At 35.0% G+C, this 23,559-nt stretch overlaps 2 protein-coding genes and 1 long non-coding RNA gene across 6 annotated transcripts in view; 2 read left to right on the forward strand and 1 right to left on the reverse strand.

The window, feature by feature from the left end:
- The window catches only part of LOC136029010 (nucleic acid dioxygenase ALKBH1-like), a 92,811-nt gene extending 87,183 nt beyond the window's left edge, over positions 1-5,628 (forward strand). For both annotated transcript variants that reach the window (XM_065707030.1, XM_065707027.1), the window contains one exon: positions 5,496-5,628. In XM_065707030.1, the coding sequence (XP_065563102.1) occupies positions 5,496-5,501 (6 nt within the window). In that variant the 3' untranslated portion in view covers positions 5,502-5,628. The remainder of the gene's footprint in view (positions 1-5,495) is intronic.
- Positions 1-23,559, reverse strand: part of LOC136029006 (nidogen-like) — a 258,905-nt gene that overhangs the window by 3,924 nt on the left and 231,422 nt on the right. For both annotated transcript variants that reach the window (XM_065707012.1, XM_065707011.1), the window contains exons 18-21: positions 19,186-19,342; positions 15,619-15,747; positions 9,214-9,324; positions 229-573 (exon numbers count right to left, since the gene is read on the reverse strand). In XM_065707012.1, the coding sequence (XP_065563084.1) occupies positions 229-573; positions 9,214-9,324; positions 15,619-15,747; positions 19,186-19,342 (742 nt within the window). The remainder of the gene's footprint in view (positions 1-228; positions 574-9,213; positions 9,325-15,618; positions 15,748-19,185; positions 19,343-23,559) is intronic.
- Positions 20,169-23,559, forward strand: part of LOC136029017 (uncharacterized) — a 53,959-nt gene continuing 50,568 nt past the window's right edge. For both annotated transcript variants that reach the window (XR_010617945.1, XR_010617944.1), the window contains exon 1: positions 20,169-20,315. This is a non-coding gene — a long non-coding RNA (uncharacterized LOC136029017). The remainder of the gene's footprint in view (positions 20,316-23,559) is intronic.

The following is a 23,559-nucleotide window of genomic DNA, read 5'->3' on the forward strand; positions in this document are numbered from 1 at the left end:
TAGAGTGACATTTTTTCTTTATACAATATTTGCTCTCAATACTTTTCACTTCTATGGTTGTTGCTCTTGCTTAGAAAAAGTACTTTGACGGTAAAATTTCTTAAGAACAGAAATGAAAAGTGGAATTAACTAATTTAACTTTTAAAATGCTAAATTGGAGAAACAACGTTCAGTTGCCATTGGTACCACAAAAAATATGGAAAAATCACAGCGATCGGTTTCACTTGCCTACTCTGTTGTAGCCAGCATCTGTCCAACACAACTCATCTCTTTCGTCATCTATTGTCAGTGAGTTTGGTAGACTTAAACCTTCCCTGACAAAAGTAGATCTTTCTGAACCATCCAAGTTGGACACCTCTATTTTTGGCTCTTCTCTGTACCAATCTGACCAGTACAGTTTCCCGCGTCGTGAATGAACTGCGATCCCTCTTGGATTAACAAGATTAGAACTAACTATTGTTCTTCTTACTTGGGTGTCAATACTTGCCGCTTCAATCTTTGCTGACTGAGAATCAACCCAGTAAAGCACCCGAGAATGGTGATCAATAGCTATGCCTTCGGCAGCACCAGCACCTGAAAGATAAAAACAAAATTGTTTCTAAAGAAGAATTCTAAGAAAGAATGAACACAAAATTTCAATGAAAGGTGAAATAGACTTGAAATGTCTCGCTGAATATAATTTGTTATTTGGAAGGTTGAAGAGATAAAGGCCAAATTAGAGAAGTCCAGATTTTGATATCATTGTTATTACAAGGTTTCGTTACTTTTGTCTGACGAATAAAAAAGAAATAATCCCTTGCTTGAAATTTGGATGCAGAAATAAGTTACTTCAACTGGTTGATATTTCAGTATGGTACAGAATAATATTATTTCGTCTAATATACTCTTTAAGGAAAATGAACGAGGTACTCGGATGCTTATATTCGACTTTATAAGATTCAGAAACTCGATAATTTCCTAAATGTCACCAACCTCTTCGTGAAGCTGTTTTACTTCTTTCCATTTTATTAATTTTAGTAACACAGAGAGAAAAACCGACAATAGTAGTCTGTGCTATTGGAAAAATTCAGATTCCAAAGAGGAAGAATCGGAGGGGAGATTCAAAGCTTTGTCGAGAATAGCATTGTATGAAGGAAAACCAAGAAGGATTGAACAATACAATTGAGAAAAAAGCTCGTTTAATTCCAAATAAACTTGTTTTTATATACTTTTGGACTCCAGAAAAACTTGAACTTGTATGTTCAAGTACACAGTTTTTTCGCTTATAGTATCGTATACATATTTTTCTAAATATGAAGAGATATGTACCTCCCTCAACCGCCTAATCTTAATGAGAAAGTTCAACTTTTTATTATCACAATGCTTCAGTTTTTAAAACTACAGCTTTCTGTTAAAAATTTACTGTTACTGTAATCTACCTATAACCCTTCGACACAAATATTGCCGGGTCGGTCTAAATATATTCCTCCAAACAAGCTTAGGTGATAAATTCCTGCCCCAGTATTGACTTGAAGGGCCTCTTATTGAACTTTTTTTTAAATTTGGACCTAAAATGCACTTTTTGAAATTTCTGGGATCCCAGTCTCCGCAAAAAGACCCACCTACAACCCTCTAACATGTACTTCATATAATGTATTATTAGAGTTGTTGCATAATATCTTTCTAATAATCATTTGTTTTTTAAGGATTGTGTATGTGTTTAGGGACAAGTGTGCCATTGTGGAGCAGTTAAATTCGGGGGTTACGGAAATAGTTTTTCCTTATTTTTAAACCGGTCAAGCATCTCAGAACATTCGTCCGTCAAATTTGGTCCTAACTGGGCTAACATGGGTATCTTGTAGCAAAAAAATGGCGGAAACCAGCAATAGCTGTGGTGTGATCCGTCTTCTGTCGATATTGCACCACCACTGGTCTAATAAGATTAGCTCTGACAAAACAAAGAAAACGGTGGCTCGTTTTCTTAGGAATTAATTAAAAAAAACTTTCCGAAAAAGAAGTTTTTCAAAGAAAAGTAAAGGCCATTTTACAAATACCTGTTAAAATTCAAACAAAAAAATATTTTGCTATTGAAGTATAAATGAAACCCAAAAAGGATAGATATGAAATAAACAATCAATGCAAGCAAACATACAATAGATACTAATATAAATGAACAAATAAATCTTAAAACGAGTGGAATTTAAATTGAATATGCAAATCAAGCTTAAAACAAATAATAACTAGACCTACGTTGCCTGAGCAACATGAAGTGTTGCGGCAACCTTTGTCCGGCTTCGTCGAATAAAGTGTTGCGAGAGCAACACTTTGGTTTCGTTTCTTTGCTATTGGTTAAACGCTGAAGTTGTCAGCCTATCGAAGCCTTTAAAACGTTATGTTCAAAGAAGAACGCGATCAGTAATCACATGATCAAAGGCTATTCCTCAGCGTTGATAAACAACAATAACAAAAGAATATCGAAAGAAGGGACTAAATTGACTTTGCAGCCAGTTGAACTTTATCCTTTTCAATCGTAGACATCGTGACGGATCAAGACTTGGAACAATATTTTATATAATCTAGTTGGTATTATAAAGCTATCCGTAACTTTTCAGGATCAAAATACCATAGATGACACTCTATTAATTATTAGGAAACTGCCTTGTTGTTTTACGTTATCGTTTGTACCCGTTGCGTAAACACTTAATTCTAGGTTACAGTGAGTATGGGTAGGCTACACCAACTAGCAAAAGTTACAAACCCCTCTTCACTAAAGATGATTGTAGCCTAACAGACGATTATTACTTACAAGTGTCCCACATGTCTTTACACTGGAACCGACTCGGTCTTATCACCAAATATACTGGAAACAAATAATAGGTACACCAAATAGCAAAATTTGCAAACTCCTCACTGCCGAAGATGATTAAGAGCTAACCGTTCCTTACAACTTCCCTACATGTCTCACAATTGGTATCGGCTTTTTTTTGGTTTCAGTGTGTACCCTCCTACTGAAGTTGTCGACCCCTTGAAACTTTCAAACTAGTATATCTCATGAAGGAATTTTTGTATCAAAAAATGGATGACATACACTTTGATCAGCTCATCAAGAGCCGTCGAAAAACAATTCTATCTGTCTTAGTTCAAAAGTTGATTTTTTTTGCCGTGGGCCAACTTTCTAACGTCACCACTTAGAAAGGAGCTAAGGATAAGCTCCAATTTCTTTAGCAATGACAGAACTTTTAAAGTTTAAGATCTACATCTGATAACATTTCTCTACCTCAATCCCAAGTCCGAAAAAACAAATGATAAACCCAGCGAAAATCACGGCAGCACTTTCGGACCCTTGGGAAAATGCCGCTTTTTTGCTTCTGTAAATTTTTCTTTTATCACTCAAAGAAGATATATTGGCTATGGGGCCGGATAACTGCCGTATATATTTAACACTTATAGATTTTAGGCCATCTTCAATTTGAAAGTGGCACCTGCCTGCTTGCCTGCTAGAACGGAGCTTTCCACTCGAAAGCAGGAAAATGGTTTGATGAAAGAAAGCTTGGCTGCAAAACTTCAGATACTCCTCTCTGACATAGGCTACATAACTCCACTTCACTTCGCACACCATAGGCTCTGGCTCATGGACAAGCAAAAACCATCTTTTTTGGCCCCAGGCAAGTGTTCTGCGGAGGTTTCCAAAATGAGGTCCACACTTTCCGTAAAAACCGCACAGGTTAGACCCTTACCAGTTTCCAGGAATAAGCCGACATCGGCGGCATAGAAAAAAAAACCGCGACAAAACCAAAATGTTGCCCTCGCAACACAATCACTACAAACAAGAGGTTGGGTATCGCCTCCTTTCACTGTAAAAGTCTAAAACCTACTGTGTCATTGGCGCTGAGAACTATATGTGTCTTGTACGGTCTTGGAAAGTATAAACAAAGTCAAACTGAAACTTTGATATGTAGTGATAATAATTGTTGAAAGATCCATCAGTTCAAGATTTTTTCACTGTATTTTTCATTTTAATTTTCAATGCTGTAAGAACTGGGAAAGAAAACATTTCTAATATAATTCGCTTTCAGCGAAGTGCCAATGAGCCAGTAGGCTTTAGGTTTTTACAGTTAAGGAAGTGGGCAGTATCCAAACTTTTGTTTGTAGTGAAACTATATTCGTCTTGAACAATCTTAGAAAGAACTATTAAATTAAACTGAATATTTGATGTATAATAATGTTCATTGCTGAAAGCTCATCAGTTCAAAATTTCATTGTAATTTTAATGTTTATTTTCAATATTAAGTACGAAAGGAAATATTTGTAATATAATTCGCTTTAAGTAAAGCGCTAATGGCGCAGTAGGTTTTAGACTTTTACAGTGAGAGAAGGAGCCGTTACCCAAACTCTTGTTTTTAGTGATTTTTGTTCGTTTCAAGCCTGATTTGCGTATTCATTTTAAATTTCACTCGTTTTAAGATTTATTTATTCATTTATATTGGTATCTATAGTATGTTTGTTTGCATTTATTGTTTATTTAGTTTCTGTTTTGGGTTTCATTTATACTTCAGTAGCAAAATATTTTTTTCGGTTTAAGCTTGATTTGCATATTCAGTTTAAGGATTACTCGCTTTAAGATTAATTTATTCATATATATTATTACTTATGGTATGTTTTTTTTTTGCTATGATTGTTCATTTAAATTCTTCTCGTTTTGGGTTTCATTTATTCGTTAGTAGTAATTTCTGGTCTTTTTGAGTTTGAATGTTAACAGGTATTTGTACCTGCTGATCTTAAGTTGAAAATGGCTTTTACTTTTCTTTGAAAAACTTCTTTTTCGGAAAGTTTTTTTTTTAATTAATTTTTGTTTGTTCTTGATTGCAAAAGATTTCAAGTTTGTAAAAATTCCTTATTTCAAAATCAAACATTTTTTTCAACATCAAACGTTCATCAAAGTATCAAAACTAGTATCAAAATAACAATATAAATGTAAAAAAGTAACAAAGTAGAGAAAGCATCAAAGTAAACAAGGTATCAAAGTAACAATAAGCAACATTTTGATCGGATGCACTTTGGGAAATTGGGGCGTGGGCTAGTTGCATATTGATCACTTTTGACTCTTAAAAAAAAACTAAAAGTTTCAGTTTCCGATCAAATGAGCCCCCTCCAAAGTTAATGCAACCACCGCTCCCACAAAAATCTTATATTCTAATAATAGTTACCTTACATAAGCTACAATCCTTGCCCTGGGGCCATGGAAGATTCCGCAACCCCTAAGTTATAGTAATTTGAAGTTTGGACTATTTTGAACGAAATGGCTATTTCAAAATTTTGATAAAGTGCATGTAGGTAAAAAAGGCACACGGGGGGACTTGTTACTTTTTGGTCACTTTTGATTCTTAAAACTGACATAATAAATTTTGATTTTCGGTCGAATGAACTTCCTCCAAAGTTTATGTGACTACGCCTATCATAGAAGCTTTATATGTTAACGATGGGCAGCTAGTATAACTTACAGTCCTTTTTTCCAGGGCTAAGAGAAGAATTCAAGCTCGCAACAGTAGCTGTTTGACATTTTGACGATTTTGAACAAAGTGGCTAGCTCAAAATTTTGATCGGAAACATTTATAAATAAAAAAACAAATTTTTATTGACTTTTAAAAACGGAGCTAGAACTTTTGATTTAAATCGAATGAGCCTTTTTTGAAGTCTAGACGATTACCCCTTTGGTAAAAACCTTATATATGAACAATGAACAGCTTGCATAACTTACAGCCCTTGTCCTGTGAGCAGGGGGAGTTTTTGTCAACCCCCAAGGCATAATTATTTTAACTACTTCATTTTTGACTATTTTGGACGTAACTGCTATCTCAAAATTTTTCCCTCCGATCTCTTATGACTCTGAAAAAGTGAACTAGCCCTCTCTGAAGTTTATGAGAGCATCCCTTCCATAAGAACCATAAATACCTTCAGGGCATAACTTACAACGCCTACCCCCAGGCCCTTGGGGGGCTGTGACGACATCAGAGTTTTTGTTATCTGACCTTTGAACTATTTTTAACAAAATGTCTATCTCAAAGTTTTATCTGATGTATTTGGGGAAAAAGAGCATGGGGGGAGGGGGGATAGCTGCCCTCTGATCACTTTTGACTCTTAAAAAGTTAACTAGAACTTTCAATTTTCAATCAAATGATCCCTCTCTGAAATTCATGCGAGCATCTCTTCCATAAGAACCTTATATGCCCCCAGGGCGTAATTTACAACACCTGTCCTCGGGCTCTGAGGGGTAGTGTCGACACCGGAGCTTTTGTCATCCAACATTTGAACTATTTTTAACAAAATAGCTATCTCAAAATTTTCATCTGATGAATTTGGGAAAAAAGGGCATGGGGGATTAGTTGCCGTCCGATCTCCTTTAGATCTAAAAAAATGAACTAGAACCTTCAATTTCCAATCATATGAGGCCTCTCTGGAGTCTATACAAGCATTTCTTTTATGAGAACCATATTTGCCCCCCATGGCATAACATACAACCCCTGCCCACGGGTGCTGGGGGGTTGTGTCGACACCGGATTTTGTGTTACATGATCTTTGAACTATTCTTATCAAAATGGCTAACTGAAATTTTTTACCAGGTGTATTTGGCGAAAAGGGGGGGGGGCTAGTGGCCCTCTGATCCCTCTTGACTCTGAAAAGTGAGCTAGAACTTTTAATATTCAATCAAATGAGCCATCTCTGAAGTTTATACGATCATCCCTTCTATAATAACCATATTTGCTCCCAGGGAATAACTTACAATCCCCGTTCCCTCGGCACTGGGGGGTTTTGTGGACCCCGGAGTTTTTGGTTATATGATGTTTGAACTATTTTGAACAAAACGTCTACCTCAAAATATGTTGGATGTTTTTGTGGAAAAAGGGTGGGGGTGAGGGTGTGGGGCCAGGGGCCTTCCAACCACTTTTGACTCTGAAAAGGTGAACTAGAACTTTAATTTTACAATTAAATTAGGCCTCTCCGAAGTTGATACGAGCATCCTTTCTGTAAGAACTATATTTGCCCCCAAGAAATAACTTACAAACCTGGTCCCTAGGCCCTGGGGCTGTGTCGACCCCGGAGTTTTTGATGTATGATCTTTGAACTATTTTGAACGAAATGGCTACCTCAAAAATTTTGTCAGATGTATTTGAGGAAAAAAGGGCGTGGGGGGCTAGTTGCCCTCCGACCAGCTTTGAATCTTAAAAAGGGAAGTAGAATTCTTGTTTTTCAATCGTATGAGCCCTCTTTGAAGTTTAAATGATTACCCCTTTCATATGAAGTGCATCTGGAAAAAACAACAACATTGGAGCCGTTTGGCCTTTTCTATAGGCAACGCGTTGCCTCTGAAAATGTGAATTTTACTTATGTAGAATTATGTAGAATAAAAAGTAGTTTCTTTCTGTATTTATTGTTATCGGTATTGGTAGTTCCATACCATTACTGGTTTCATAAAACTGCTTGAAACTTCTCAGTTAAACGAAAAGTAGTTACTTTTTCAAATGAGGCTCAGATAGATATGGCGAAAGTCCTCAATACGCTCTTCTCCCAATTTCTTGTATTTTCTCTGTAATTCATCCACTTGATAATTAATACTTTCGTCCTCTCCCCCATGGAGGGAAGATTTTTGACAATTTGGAATCGGAACCGAGTCGTCAACGAATTTAACTTTTGGGTATTTTCCAATGTTGGAAGACTATGAATGAATGAATGAACTTTATTACCCGTAAAGTATAAAAAACACAAAGTATGGAGTACTATAAATAAATATAAATAAATAAACAAAAACAAATACGATAAACAGCGAAGAAAAACAAAATTCAAACTAACAAAAGACAATATGGACTAATCAACCAGTATCTATATGGAAAAAAGGCTGCAGAGGGTCATAAACGTGAATAAAGTTGACAGTCTTTTTACATAAATCATCACTGGAAGACCGAATCCGAGAAGGCACATCTACTAAACCAAATCGAGCAATTATTTTTTTGTTTCGGTGCCATCTAGGAAGCCGGAGGAGGAATTTGCAATATCTGAAATAAGCCGTACGTAGAGTATGTCGATCTTTCTTACGAAACAGATGAGCCATGCCTGATAAAAACAAAAGCACAGGGGCGCAATAAGCGTTATAAATCATGCACAAACCGTTACGGTTGTAACGGCTTTTGTTTGGGGATATTTTTCCGTAAGCGACGCGTAGGTTTTTCACGGCTTGATTCACTAGGGATGAACAGGTAGCGGAAAGTGTTGGGCCGAAACACAGACCAAGCCAACTAACTAACTTTCCTAGGCCATACATATCTGATATTGATGAACGTAATTATTAAATTGTTTGCTTTGAAATATAACCCATTTTTCCCTTTTTTGCGTGATCAGCTTACTTTGCCTGCATAAGTAAAACGAACAACAGAATAGCACCTTAATTCATTAAGCTTTTATACTGAAATAATCATCTTTTGTTCAGTATATGCTGAGGGTCAACTTGGAGACCCAGAGTAACATGTTTTTTCGTTTTGTTTTCACTTCTTTAAGAAATCCATTGTTGAAGAAACATAAAAAAGAAATAATATATTTGTTGAGTTTGGTTTTAGTTCTGGTTTGTCAAATTAAATAGTTGTATACGTAAACCGTTTATTCCACGTTGTTTCTAGAAAATTTCATGATTTTCTGTATTGAATGGTAAAATTTGTCAAGCATTGTGGCAAGTCGCAAAGCCTTGATTTTTTTTTGTTCTTTTTGGGAGAGCGTTTGTTTTTTTTTTTTTTTTTTTTTTTTTTTTTTTTAGTAGATTCAACAAAACTACAGATGAATTCTTTTTACGGCATTGTAGCCACAATTATGATATTTAAGGTAGAGCAAGGTCTGCTGCAGGTGCCTGGGGACGTGTTTATAGGGAATATTTTATGTTTTCTCATTCGTACGAGCAAAGAAGATTTGAAAGAATGCTAAAATAAATGATTCTTAATTTATATCGGAATTAAACTTCAAAGGCTGTGCCGTAACTTTTCCAAAATGATCGGAACGTTCTCAGACCTATTTCTAGGCCTTAGCCCTAGGTATGGGAAAACTTTCGTCTTACGATAAATTTCATAGATTGGTGTAATCTAAAATACATTCATATCCTTCTTTGTCAATGGCTATCATGTGAACGAAAAATAAATAGCAAACACAAAACAATTAAAACCTATTGATATTATATGTTTTAACAATGCTTACTGTTCTGTAGAAAATGTTCCCTGTTTGAGCCATCGTAGTTGGATCTCTTAATTGTGTGGCCAGCAACATCTCCCCAATAAACTTTACCTTCACTGCAATCAATAGCGACTCCTGGAAAAATTCAAATATGAGCATTGATAGTTTTAGGTATACAAATGACTTTAACCAGATATGGTGACACCCTTGCACTATATCGATTGTCAGGTCTTGGACATATGGGGATATACAGAAGGATAAGAACAAGGGTGGATCTAGAGCAAAATCTTGGGGAGAGGGACAATCTGGCAAGGGCTCCAATAACCAAAATCTTGGGAGGAGGCCCAATGTGAGAAGGGCGCCAATTTTGACCTAATTGACAAATTTTGTTTAAAAAAAGTTAAAAACAGAAAAAACAAGAAATGATGGCACCAGAAAAATGCGGGGGGGAGAGAGGGAATCCGCCGGTGGATAAAAAGCTAGCCAGAACCGGAAACCTGTGGATACAGAATACTTTGAATTATTCTTCTTCGAATATTTTGTTTCAGTGGTTTTCATTAATGATTAGAGCTATAGATCTGACTTAACTTGTTAAAAAACAAAAAACTAATAAGGAAAAAGCGAGCAGAAAATACTGTTTTTGACACGACCGTAGGCCACATCTAATACGGTTAATTAATACTATGTATTAAACTTAACTGATATGCTGGCCTCCTGAGCACACCACCTTATAAGTGCAAAAGGTCTGCCATAAGAAAGCCCAGCTTTTACTAATGAGCGTTTTGATAAAGCCATAGCCTGCATCCATTTAATCGTATTATGATGTCTTATTTTGTTAGTAACTTAAAATGATTTCTGAGGAAATAATGGCTTTTCTAGCAAGGGCAATGTTTGTTAACTTTGCAAACGATTTTTGCTCAAACAAACCTTATGAAGAAGAAAAAAATGAAACGAATATCTTTAAGGTTTGGGAGGTGTTACTAATTTAAAAGTTGGAAATTAGTTTCTGCTGTTTTTTGTTGTTATTAGACAACTCGTCCCCGACTTAATATACCTGACGAGGATTTGCTGAGCGTAAGAGGTTTCAGATGCGCTTGCATTGTGAGATACTTTTAGTTTTCTGCGCCATTATAAGCCCTTTTCTCCATACCTATGACTGAAAGGTAAATCTTCCTTACCATGCCTTATAGTACCGTAACGGAGAAAATTTCACAAGTCGGGTAGTTTTCTAATTTTTGTTTTCTTGGGCTACGTAATCTCCTCTTGCTGTATTATTGTATTCCGGGCTGCCTCCCCATCGTATTACAATATTTGCAGATATTATTATCGTGCTAGGGAATACTTGTACAGGATTCCGACTCTTATAGAAAGAAGAACATTGTCAAGCGCTTAAAACCACGCAGTAACCGAAGCCGAGATGGACCACAGGCTTGCACATGTACCAATTCAAATGGAATTGCTGAGTCAGAATATGTGCTTTGCATAGAATTGATAAGAATTTATTTGTCTTTGATTTGCGCTGGTGGAATTATTTGTTTTTCTCAAGGCTCTGATGTTGTAAATATTCTAGATAAAGATAATCTGGTGACATGGAGCATAGCAACGTTGAGGGGCAATTACCAAACTGTAGTTCTGACTAACAAATTTAAACGTTTTGAAGTAGAATTGTTAGGAGTCTTCGACATTCGTGTTCTATGGCTATATGAGATTAAAATGGGTAATTTCTAATTTATTGGTTTTGATAAGAAGGGTGGTTTGTTAATCCAGGGAGGACTTATGATGAATAAGGAGGCTTTCAAATCTTTTCTAGCGTGGACTATGAAAAGATTGACAAATCTGCACATTTTATCGCAGAACAGCATAAGATATCCTTCGTTTTAGTTCACTCAGTCCCTTTGTGATTTCATGACGATGATCAAGTTTTATAAGTTTTCCATCAATTTTTTTTTATACAGGGTGACTAGGAAGGGCCAAGGTTATATGATATACCAAATTTCTGGGAAAGTAACATTTCCTATAAACAAGTGTTTCCCTCTACTAGATTAGCTGGAGATTAGTAAATTTGGGGATGACAGAATCAGCATTTAACTAATAACCTAGTTTTTTTTAGGACCAAACTATTTATGGAAGCTGTATTCTGCATAAGCATAGAATAGCTATTAAAATGCGAGGACACAAGTTTGGTAATCTCAAGGCAATTATACCGTCTTAAATTCGATATTGGTTCTTTAGAACAAATTAGTCGAGGGGACTGAATATTCAAGGGGAACAAGTTTACCCCTCCCATCTTTATAAATAAAATAAGGTTACAGAATGTAAATAATTCACCTTAATCCTACTGACGCCGGGATAACATGCGGGCCTACATGAATAGTATATGCTCGAGTGTTCTCCTAAAACCTTTTAACGATATGAAAAGTTTATTTATTGCTCAGTTAGTTTCATCAATCTTAAGACTAGTGTTTAAAATCACTATTTAAAATTCTCTAAAAAATGCTTTAAAACTGTTTTTATTCAAAATTATTTTATCTGTTATTTTTTGTTAGAAAAGCTTCTTTCCTTTTAAATATAATCGGGTTAATAAGATTCGTCGTGGGAGTAGCTACGGTAGGACTAGTTGTGGCGGGAGTAGTAGTGGTATTAGAATTAATAGCAGGGCTGGATACTTCCTGCAAACTTCTGCAGGATTAGTCTGATACTTTCTGCAAAACTAAATGTCCTTAAATTTTACATTGTAGCATAATTTGTCAATGTCGGTAATTTCTCAACGCAATTGATTTTTAATAATTTCAAAACTAATAATTTCCCAAAATGATCACTGAATGATCATGATTCGAAATAGGTAGACCATAGACGAAGCTTGGGCCACACTTAGGCGTTTCTAGTACGCAGACTTGTCAAACTTGTATTATTCTGATTTTACAAGGTACAACAGCCATGCCAGCCTTTTTATTAATGTGTGTTCATGAAGGTTTTGCTTTGTTGAAGTTGGATATTCGCGTAACTCCATCTACTTGCCCCTGGTGACCCTGTGTCATGGTGCTCACAGAGTATGTTTCTAAGATCCTTTGATCATTTAAATTAAAACTGCCACCTTGAAATGTGGAACCAGTGCCATTTACGACGACTGACTGGTTGCTCTTCTATTTCTCTTCTGAATTAAAAAGCACAACAGAGCTCAGAATTTGTAACCAAAACAGCCTTTCTCCAGCTTTTTACGATCTTCCTTCCCATATAAGGAGTAAAAAATGATAGTATTTATGTATTATTACGTAAGTGCCCGTTATTGGTGTATTAATCTTCGCTACTGGTGTTTTGCAAAACTCAATTGTCATTAATGGTCACAAATTATTTGTTAGTTCCTTCAACTTAAAATAGGAGGTAACAACAAATTTAACCCCTTGAAATATATAAAAGGGATATCGCTGTAGTCCATGTTTGGTCTATAAGCGCCCAGTGCTTGCTTGGATGTGTTTGTCACAGGTTTTGATGAGTTGATCAGGTTGGTTTCGTCTACAAGAATGTTTTTTTTTGTACGGGGTATTTTAACTTTAATCCTTTAGAACTTTCAGGTGATAATTTGAGTTTTTTGATAATATGGTTTTGAATGATCTTAACCTTTAACTTGTGTACCTAACCGAATTTCTAGTCATTCTGCGACCCTAATTGATAACATTCTCGTGGGACATAGTTATTTGAGTCAAAGATGTTCTGATGTTATCGTATATCCAGTCTCGGACCATCTTCCGGTAATTGCTCATGTGATGTGTCTCAGAAATGGACATATCCGTCAAAGAAAATACTGACACGTGGACTAAAAAATCAGAATTTGAAAAACTTTGCCATGGAGTTGAGTTGCATTAAGTGGGAGTCTGTCCATGATAATTCTGGTCATTCTTCTATAGCTTATGACCAATTCATGTCAATTTAACAACCGATTTATGAGAAAACATGACCTTTGCGACTTGTAAAGCAAAAGAAGGACGATCCCCGAAAGCCATGGATTACGGAGGAAATAATAGACTTGATAAACAAAATAAACTTGTTATATGAGCAATATCTTCATAGTCAGGATGACGCAGGTTTTATAGAATTCAAGGGAGTGAGAAATAAGGTCAATAGTATGAGAAGGCAAGCAAAGAAGAAGTACTTTGAGGAAAAGTTTTCTGATGATAAGGGAGATACAAGAGCTACATGGCAAGTTATCAATGAGTTCATGGGAAATAAGAAAAATAGCCAGTCGCCCTGCATTGATATAAACGGAATTTCTGTGAGTGATAAAAATAGTTGCGAATCATTTTGGTCAGTTTTAATCTCAAAAAAGGATTGCCTGTTCAAGGAAGTGCAAGATGTAACAGGGAAAAAGTACTCAGTGAGGAATTCAAGGACTCTCGTGGCAAAAGTGTTGAGTTCCACCTTGAAAAGTGTACAAATGATGAAGTGATTAAGATAGAAAAAAACATAAAATTGAAGTCTGCTGGGGTAGATGGCGTGAATCTTAAAACTTTTAAAGCCGTGATGACGTATATACTATCATGTATCCTACATATTATCAACCTGTCTTTGGAAACAGGGACCTTTCCAGAAGCGCTGAAGTAAGCTAAATTTATTCCACTTTATAAAGGGGGTGCCAGGTCAGATGCCGGTAATTGGAGACCAATTTGGAAGCTGCCTATATTTTTAAAAATTCTCGAAAAAGTGATTCATCGTCATCTATATGACCACCTCACAAAACATGGCCTACTCAGTGACACCCAATTCGGGCTTATAAAAGGTAATTTAACTAGTCATGCTTCCATTCATCTTGTTGATTTTGTAAATAATTGTTTTGAAAAAGGTGAGATCCCCCTAACAGTATTATTTGATTTAAAAAAACAATTGACACCATAGATTTTACAATTTTATTGCAGACATTAAAATGCTTGGGTATTAAAAAAGTGTGTCTGAAGTGGTTTGAAAGTTATTTACGGGGGAGGTCTATTAAAGTGATGATTGATGATGCGTTTTCTTCATCTTATCAAGTGTTAGTGTGGTATCCCACAGGGGTCGGTCCTTGGTCCACTTTTTTATCTAGTTTATGCAGATAGCATGAGGTTCTATCTTCCGGATTGTTGCTTAACATCATTTGCTGAGGACATTACAGTTACGTTTTCTAGTCGTTGTTTGGATAGCGTTGTATTGATAGTGAATGGAGTTTTGAGTAATTTTCATGTTTTTACTAGATTGAGTTTGCTATCAGCAAACGTTGCTAAGGTTAATTTTATTTTATATACTAGAGTAGGCAAGCCCAATGATATTAATGGTAAAATTCTGTTTCATAATAAGCATGTAGCTCAGGTTCAGGAAATCCGCTATTTAGGTTTTTACATTGATTGTAATCTTTCGTAGAAACGCCACAATTATATTGGTGCAACAAAGGTTGCCCGCGGCCTTGCAGCAATTCAACATTTCAAAAATTATTCACCTCCAAGAATTTTATTGCTTTTATACCACGTTTTGATTCACCCTTATATTTTGTATGGGTTCATGTTATGGGCAAGCAATTTTTATTTGAATTTTAAATGTGCTCAGGTTCTTCAAAATAAAGCGATGCGTCCTATTGGTGGATATGTTGAAGGTGAGCACAACACTACAGCTTGGTTCAAAAAGTTACAAGTGCCGAATATAGGACAGCTACGGGAGTACCAAGCTGGAATTTTTGCCTATCAATGGTGGAATAATGTAAGTCCAGAGGTTTTTGGCGATTATTTTAGTGAAAATAGAACGTTGCATCATTATGAAACGCGTCACAATAGTGATTTGGTCATCCCACACAGAAGTAGAACCAGGGGTGGCTTCCATACTAGATTTTCAGGGCCTAAAGTGTGGAATTCAGTTCCGGAGAGCATTCGGGCGGCTGAGCACCTGGGGTTATTAAAAAGTAAATTGAAAAAGTATAAATTAGGCTAATGCTCATAGTTCTTTCTTTTTTTCTTTTTTTTTTGCTATGAGATTGGTTATTATTATTGATGAGTTGATGAGAGATTGGTAGTTATTGGCTACCTTTTTTTGTTATGTTTGTAGTGAAGAGTTTTATGTACCCGCCCAGTCGCAAGTGCTTTTTCGCATGTTTCTTGGAGTGGGTACTGGGATACTAGTTAAATGTATTCGGATTATAAATAAAGTGAACTGAACTGAAGTAAACATTCTGCAATTTTAGTAATTCAAATTGGTCATAATCTTTGTGTTACCTGTTGTCTTGGAATGAAAATAGTAAACACAAATCAAATGGCAAATTATTATTAATAATAACTGAGTTTTGGGACAGACCCTACATTTTTGTACAGTGTACCTTAGTGCATACACTTCTGTTTTGTTCTACTTTTATTTTCGGGACTGGCCTAAATGCAACTCTACTTAGGAAAACAAAATAAAATTAATCCCACATACCAATTGCTGTTTGGAATGGCTGGACTTGTATTGGTCGGCCAGGATCAGAATGAGTTGGTTTGAATGGTACACGAAGAATAGACATGCCTTGGGCAATGAGTAAGAAGTTGCCGTCGATTTTTTTCAGAGCTGAAAAGGAAGAAAAAAGAAAAGAAAAAGTAATGACGGTATGTTGGAAACTACTATTTGCAAAAGATAACAATAATTGGTGTATAGAAATTCCAGCCCCTCCTAAAAAACAAAATAACGACATGCAAACTATGTTTTCATTGTTACTTTATCTTATCGTACAAGTGTAAGCAAAGGTGGCTTATATGCCAGACAAGTACAACATTTGCCTATTTAGGATTTATTATTTGCTTTTTAAATATTCAAAAAATTATAACTCTAATTTTTATTTTAAAGTTATAATTCAGATTAAATATTTAATTAACTCTAAATTACTTCATTTTTTTATATGTGAACGTTTTCATTTATATACATAGCAACGTATTAATGTTTCACGTGCCAGATTAATAAAAAAGAAATGGATTGCACGAGAATCAAATCATTCATGGTAATTAACAGTAAGCAAAGAGTCCATGTCATTTGTAGCATCAAACAGTTAGTGGTAACGAACTGTAGTAAGGAGCGACCCGGCTCAATAGTAACCAAAACTCTAAAGAATTGAATTTTGATATCAATAGCTACATCAAAAGAATTGCATTTTAATGCTGATTTTAAATATATAAGTTTCATCAAGTTTAGTCTTACCCATCAAAAGTTAAGAGCCTGAGAAAATTTGCCTTATTTAGGAAAATAGGAGGAAACACCCCCTAAAAGTCGTAGGATCTTCGTGAAAATGACACCATCAGATTCAGCGTATCAGAGAACCCTACTGTAGAAGTTTCAAGCTCCTATCTATAAAAATGTGGAATTTTGTGTTTTTTGCCAGAAGACAAATCACGGGTGCGTGTTTATTTGTTTGTTTTGTTTTTTTCCCAGGGGTCATCGTATCGACCAAGTGGTCCTAGAATGTCGCAAGAGGGCTCATTCTAACGGAAATGAAAAGTTCTAGTGCCCTTTTTAAGTGACCAAAAAAATTGGAGGGCATCTAGGCCCCTCCCACGCTCATTTTTTTCCCAAAGTCAACCGATCAAAATTTTGAGATAGCCATTTTGTTCAGCATAGTCGAAAACCATAATAACTATGTCTTTGGGGATGACTTACTCCCCCAAAATCCCTGGGGGAGGGGCTGCAAGTTACAAACTTTGACCAGTGTTTACATATAGTAATGGTTATTGGGAAGTGTACAGACGTTTTCAGGGGGATTTTATTTTGTTTGGGGGTGGGGCTGAGGAGAGGGGGCTATGTTGGAGGATCTTTCCTTGGAGGAATCTGTTATGGGGGAAGAAAAATTCAATGAAAAGGGCGCAGGATTCTCTAGCATTACTATAAGAAAACAATGAAAAATAAACATGAAAACGTTTTTTCAAATGAAAAGAAGAAGTAGCATTGAAGCTTAAAACGAACAGAGATTATTACGCATATGAGGGGTTCTAAAAATACTTTAGCATAAAGAGCGACGTATTTAGGAGGAGATAAATACCTCGCTCTTTATGCTAAAGTATTTTTAGTAATTTCAACTATTTATTCTGCGGCCTTTCTGATTCAGGGGTCATTCTTAAAGAATTGGGACAAAAATTACGATTTAGTGTAAAGAACGAGGTATTAACGAGGGTACAAACCCCCTCATATACATAATAATAATTAAAGAATATAAAAGTTTGTTACGTAAGTTAATTCTAAAGTTACCTATATTTTTTGCTAATAAAAAAATTCGTTAAAATTAAAATTAATAGTTGCCTTTTTATGTAACCGAAAAATTGCATGGCAACTAGGCCTCCTTCCCCATCCCATATTTCTCAAAATCGTATGATCAAAACTAAGAGAAAGCCATTTAGCCAAAAAAGGAATTAATATGCAAATTTCGTTTGAATAGTTTACGTGTGGAGAGTCAAAATCAAACATGCATTAATTCAAAAACGTTCAGAAATTACATAAAAAAAACTAGGTTTTTTTAACTGAAAGTAAGGAGCAACATTAAAACTTAAAACGAACAGAAATTACTCCGTATATGAAATGGATTGTTCCCTCCGCAATCCCTCGCTCTTTACGCTAAAGTTTGACTCTTTGCCACAATTCTGCTTTTTAAAACAATTAAAAGCTTTAGCGTAAAGAGCGAGGGATTGCGGAGGGAACAATCCATTTCATATACGGAGTAATTTCTGTTCGTTTTAAGTTTTAATGTCGCTCCTTACTTTCAGTTAAAAAAACCTAGTTTTTTTTATGTAATAATTTAAAAAGAACGGAAGTTTGAAAAAGACATATACGCAAAAAATTCAGTTTTTATTCTGATTTTACGTATCTAAGATTCAGGAAGTTACTGATCATAACTTATTAGTCTAAGAAAATTTGCGCCATTTTAGAGAAAAGGCAATAATACACCCCCCAAGGAGCATGATCTTAATATAATTTGCATTTTCAATTTCAATACATAAACCCTAAATCAGAAGTTTCAAGCCTATACCGAAAAAAATGCGAAATTCAATGTTTTCCTCATAAAAATAGTCAAAGAACTTAGATTAATCTGTTTTTTTTTGTATTTTTAATAGTGACCTTATCGAACCAGTAATTATAGAATAATGGCAGAGAGCTTGTTTGAACTGTAGTTTACACTTCTAGTGGGCTTTTTAAGCAATTGCCGTTGTCTGCCATTTTCTGCTGCAAATCAACCATTTTAGTCCAAATAGGGCTAAAATGCTATCGATCGAACTTCTCAAATCTGCAATCAGGTTGATATATTCAATAACTAATTAGAAGCTGAAGAACTTAAGTGTAAAAATCGGGTTTAAGAGTAGCACTCCCATCATTCATTCTTGAAAGTTACATGAAAAAGAACAAGTATTAAATTAAAAACAATGAGCTTTTAAAATGAACGTATAGAATGAAATTAAAACGAAAAAAGAACAGAAGACATCTTATATATGAAAGAAATATCTTTCGAAAGTTTGAGCTACTTCTGAAATATCTCAATTCTGAATATATTCTGAATTGAAACTTAGCTCACGATAGCCCCCCAGAATATCAATTTTTAGCTATTCTAAGCGCAAATTGTATCCAACTAAGATTATAAATAAACAAGTGACATGATAGTTTATATATTTAATTGAATAATAAAAAAAGATATTTTGCGTTTCACTGGAGCCTGGAAGATATGACTTAGTTGGATCTATCAAGACAACTGTGAATATAAAACTATTTTCTCTTTTCTTTCACTCTTACATGACTTACTTTATTAGCTATTCCATTTTAGGTTGTGCTTTCCTAAGCAACCCAATTAGAAGCTTAATTTTTCAGGATCAACGTTTGGACGTCTTTTATTTGCATTTTATTTCAGTTTTTTTTAAATCTTTTTTTTTTGTTCTTTAACAAAAAAAAAGATTAAAAAAAAACTTGGACAACTCCTTTGAAAGAGAAAAAACTAAGAAAAAGAGAAAACTACAGATACAAATCATCAATCCCTACCTGTACAGTTAAAACCATCTCCAATAAATCCTTCCCTGCAAATGCATTGAGCAGGACTAGCTTGTCGAAGTTGACATCTTGCATTCCGGTCGCAAATGCTTGGATCATCATCACAGTTAACAAGAGGATTGCATGCGTACCCGTCCCCTTTATAACCCTGCAATATAAAAAGCAGAAATAACATTTTGATATATATATATATATATATATATATATATATATATATATATATATATATATATATATATATATATATATATATATATATATATATATATATATATATATATATATATATATATATATATATATATATATATATATATATATATATATATATATATATATATATATATATATATATATATATATATATATATATAGAATCAATGGACAGGCAGTCTTGTCGTAAGTAAGTATAAGTCGTCATTTACCAAATGTGAAAAAAAAAGAAAAGAAAAAGACAAATAAATCAGAGGCACTTTTCAGAGTTGTGCCAAAATGATTTATTTCACTTTTTGATGATAGTCATCTTAGGGCGAAACTAAGGTAGTTAAGTATAGAGTAAGGATAACAAAAATCTTGGGGGGCCCTGGGCCCCCCAAGATTTTTATGGCACCTTCATGCACATTCCGTTCATTTTTTAAATCTTTTTAAGTGTACTTGTCAATTTGATCAGATATTCGTAGGTAATTTACCCAATTAACCACAAAAAGCATAGCTTTCATTTGAATGTAAAGAGCTAAGTTGAAACTTAAAACAAACAAAAATTATTTATCTTTAGCCAGTTCAGAATATATCTGCCAAATTTGCAAAGAAATCTTTGATTGCTTCAAAGATTTTTCTACGAACATGAACGAAAACGAAACCCTTTGGAAAATAAAACACGTTTGTTCTAAGACGTTTCATAAACGTTGTTAGACAGTAAGTCTGTAAGTTGTATGTTCTCACAATGGTATATGATTGTTAGCCATTACCTGTGATATAAATAATGAATAAAAAAAAAAAAAAATCTGGACACGAGCATAGAATGGATAAGAGACGAAGACTGATGACTGAATGGGCAAGGGGATCGAAGGATATTTCCGGATATTTTGGTAAAACATCCGAAAATACCCGGAAATCGAAGGGTAAGTTTTTCCCAATAATAAACCCCCTAAATCCTCAAAAAATCCTAGTTTTGTAGTTTTGTGACAAATTAAATAGCGAATGGCCCAATTGGGCTTTCGTGTGAATAAATTTATCCATCTATTTATTTCAACTGTATAGCTAATTTGGTTGAAATTAGATGAATGAAATAATTAAAAGCAATTTAGGCCAGAAACAGATTCATTAGGTCGGAGGGGGCGACCCTCCTCCCAAGACACTTCTGGCACACTTATTCCGTTCTTTTTTCTAATCTTTTTTAAACTAAACTTTTTAATTTAATGCCCACCTCGAGTCAAATTGGCACCCTTGGTCCAGCAGCCCCCTTACCCAAGATTCTGCTCTTGATCTGTTAGAGATTGAGATTCAGACAAGAAACTGCTCACACGATCAGTTTACGAATCATTTCATCATAAAATTATAAGATAAACCTCCTTTTCATGAAAAATCATTCATATAATCAATTATGCTTGCTAGATCTACACCCTTAGAATGTGTTTTTTTTTTTGGCAGATCTGTTATATTCGTTTTCTTGTGGTACGCCCGTCGATTTAGGGTATGGTGTGTGTCTTGGCTTCAATGTTGGGGATATGACAAGGCAACTTACAATATTAATTTATGTTAAAGCGTAATTTTTTTGAACGGCCCCTGTCCACTCAAAAAATTCTTAATTTAAATACTAATTAAACAGTGAATGGCCCAACATGGCTTTCGTGTGATAAATCTGTCTATCTAGTTGTTTTAACTATACAGCTAATTGGGCTAAAATTAGATGAATGAAAGAGTTAAAAGCAATTTAGGCCAGGAACAGATCCATGGGGTCGAGGGGCGACCCTTCCCCCAAGATATTTCTGGCTCTCTTATTCTGTTCGTTTTTTTTTCTTCTTTTTTTTGATCTTTTTAAAATAAACTTTTTAATTTGGTGCCCAACTCGAGTCATATTGGCGCCCTTGGTCCAGTGACCCCCTTACCCAAGATTTTGCTCTTGATTTGCTTGAGATTCAGACATGAAACTGCTCGCACAATCAGTTTACGAATCATTTCGTCACAAAATTATAAGACAAACCTCGTTTTCATGAAAAATTAATCATATAATTAATTTTGCTTGCTGGATCTTCATCTTCCAAATGTGTTTTTTTTTGCTTTTTTTGGCAGGTTCGTTTTATTCGTTTTCTTGTGAGCCCGTCGATTTAGGATATGGTGTGTATCTTGGCTTCAATGATGGAGACATGACAAGGCAACTTACAAAATTAATTTATGTTAAAGAGTATTTTTTTTAACTGCCCCGTTCCACTCTCCAATAAAAGAAAATCTTAATTTTAGTTGTGTGACTAATTAAATATCGAATGGCCCAATAGGGCTTTCGTGTAATAAATTTGTCTATCTATTTGTTTTAACTACGTAGCTAATTTGAATTTGGTTGAAATTAGATGAATGAAAGAGTTAAAAGCAATTTAGGCCAGGACCAGATCTATGGGGTTGAGGGGTGACACTTCCCCCAATATATTTCTGGCGCCCTTATTCTGTACGTTTTTCTTTTTTTGATGTTTTTAAAATAAAATTTTTAATTTGGTGCCCAACTCGAATAATATTGGCACCCTTGGTCCAGTGGCCCCCTTACCCAAGATTTTGTTCTTGATCTACTTGAGATTCAGACATGAAACTGCTCGCAGGATCAGTTTACGAATCATTTCGTCATAAAATTACAAGATAAACCTCGTTTTCAGGAAAAATTATTCATATAATTAAACTTGCTTGCTATATCTTCATCTTCAGATCGTGTTTTCTTTTGGCAGATTTCTTTATTCTCTTCCATAAGAGCCCATCGATTTAGGGTACGGTTTCTGGGTGTCATTGATAGGGTATGATAATGATTGGTCGCGGGAGGGAAGACGCATTATAAAGGGGGTTTTGAGATATATTTTGGACATTTGAGTTTGCCGAGTGGGATGTGGGATCTTCCTAATTCGAAGTCATAGTGGAATGTCGTCTATGTTATCCGAACATAATGGGGAAGTTAGAAACTACTCAGACTGATAAGGTCCACGTAGCCTGGCTCATTCACAAGTATAAATTATCTCAAGCTCTAACGTCCCTGCAAGACAACTTGGAAGACTATTGAATTTTCTTATTGTCCTTGTCTCCCTTTTATTGTCCTTTCGCCATTGACTACCCCGATATAACCCCCATATTTTGTTTATTATTACCCCGAAATTATGGGGGAATAAATAGATAATGAACATGTCATTGTCTATCTCATCGTAAATTATTTCGTATACCATGGCTACAGTTTCTTTAATAGAAGCAAATTTCTTGGGACCCATCTGCAAAACAGAAGTGATCGCCTGCTACAAAGTATCTGGAAAATTTTAGGTCTGCGAAATGCCGAAATTTTTCGGTTGGGAACATTTTTGATTAACATGTACTGCATGCTTCTTTTTGTAGATATTTTGGCGCAATTGTTTCATTGATTCGAAGAGTGATGATAATAGAACAACAAAACGCTAAAACAAGAGGTTTCGGCCACTTGCCTTCCCTGAAATTCCACTAGAAGCAGATAGCTTTCAAAAAATTTCTTGTTTGCATATTTCCCAGATGGGACCGCTGTTCGCTACTGGGTTAAGTTATAAATTATGAAAGCACGTGTTTAAACAGCGTTTTGGCTGTATATCGGCAAAATGCCCTAAATTGAGATAAGGCAGAATATCCAAGACCATCCATTTATGAAGCGAACAATATCATCACAAGAAAACGCTGTATCTCTACTTAGGGTGTATTTTGAGAATATTTTTCTTATTTTTCACTGCTTAACAAGGAATTTTACAAAGAAAAAATTACTTGACTAGTTGTAATGAGAGGAATGCTCAGAATTGATCATTCAGGACTTGTTTGAGCCCTGGATGTCAATATACTGATCAAACAGAATTAAGAAACCTTAAAAATTCACTTAGAAACAAAGCTGACTTTTTTTTGAGAAAATTAATTTTGCCTAGACACTGTCAATTTACTGTTGGCGAGTGTTGAGAAAAATATAATTTATTTTTGGTCAACTACCTTCACTAGTATTTTTTTCAAAGGGTTTTCTTTAACAAGAAAAAAACAATAAAAGTTCTTTCAGATTCCTCAAGTCTGTCGTTTTCATCAGTTCAGGATGCTCATTCAAATTCAAATACTCTGACTGTAACATTAAGTTTGCCGTTACCCGTTGAATCTAGTTCTTACAAAGAT

The sequence above is a fragment of the Artemia franciscana genome, chromosome 7, assembly GCF_032884065.1.
Source record: "Artemia franciscana chromosome 7, ASM3288406v1, whole genome shotgun sequence".
In the NCBI taxonomy this organism is placed as follows: Eukaryota; Metazoa; Arthropoda; class Branchiopoda; order Anostraca; family Artemiidae; genus Artemia; species Artemia franciscana.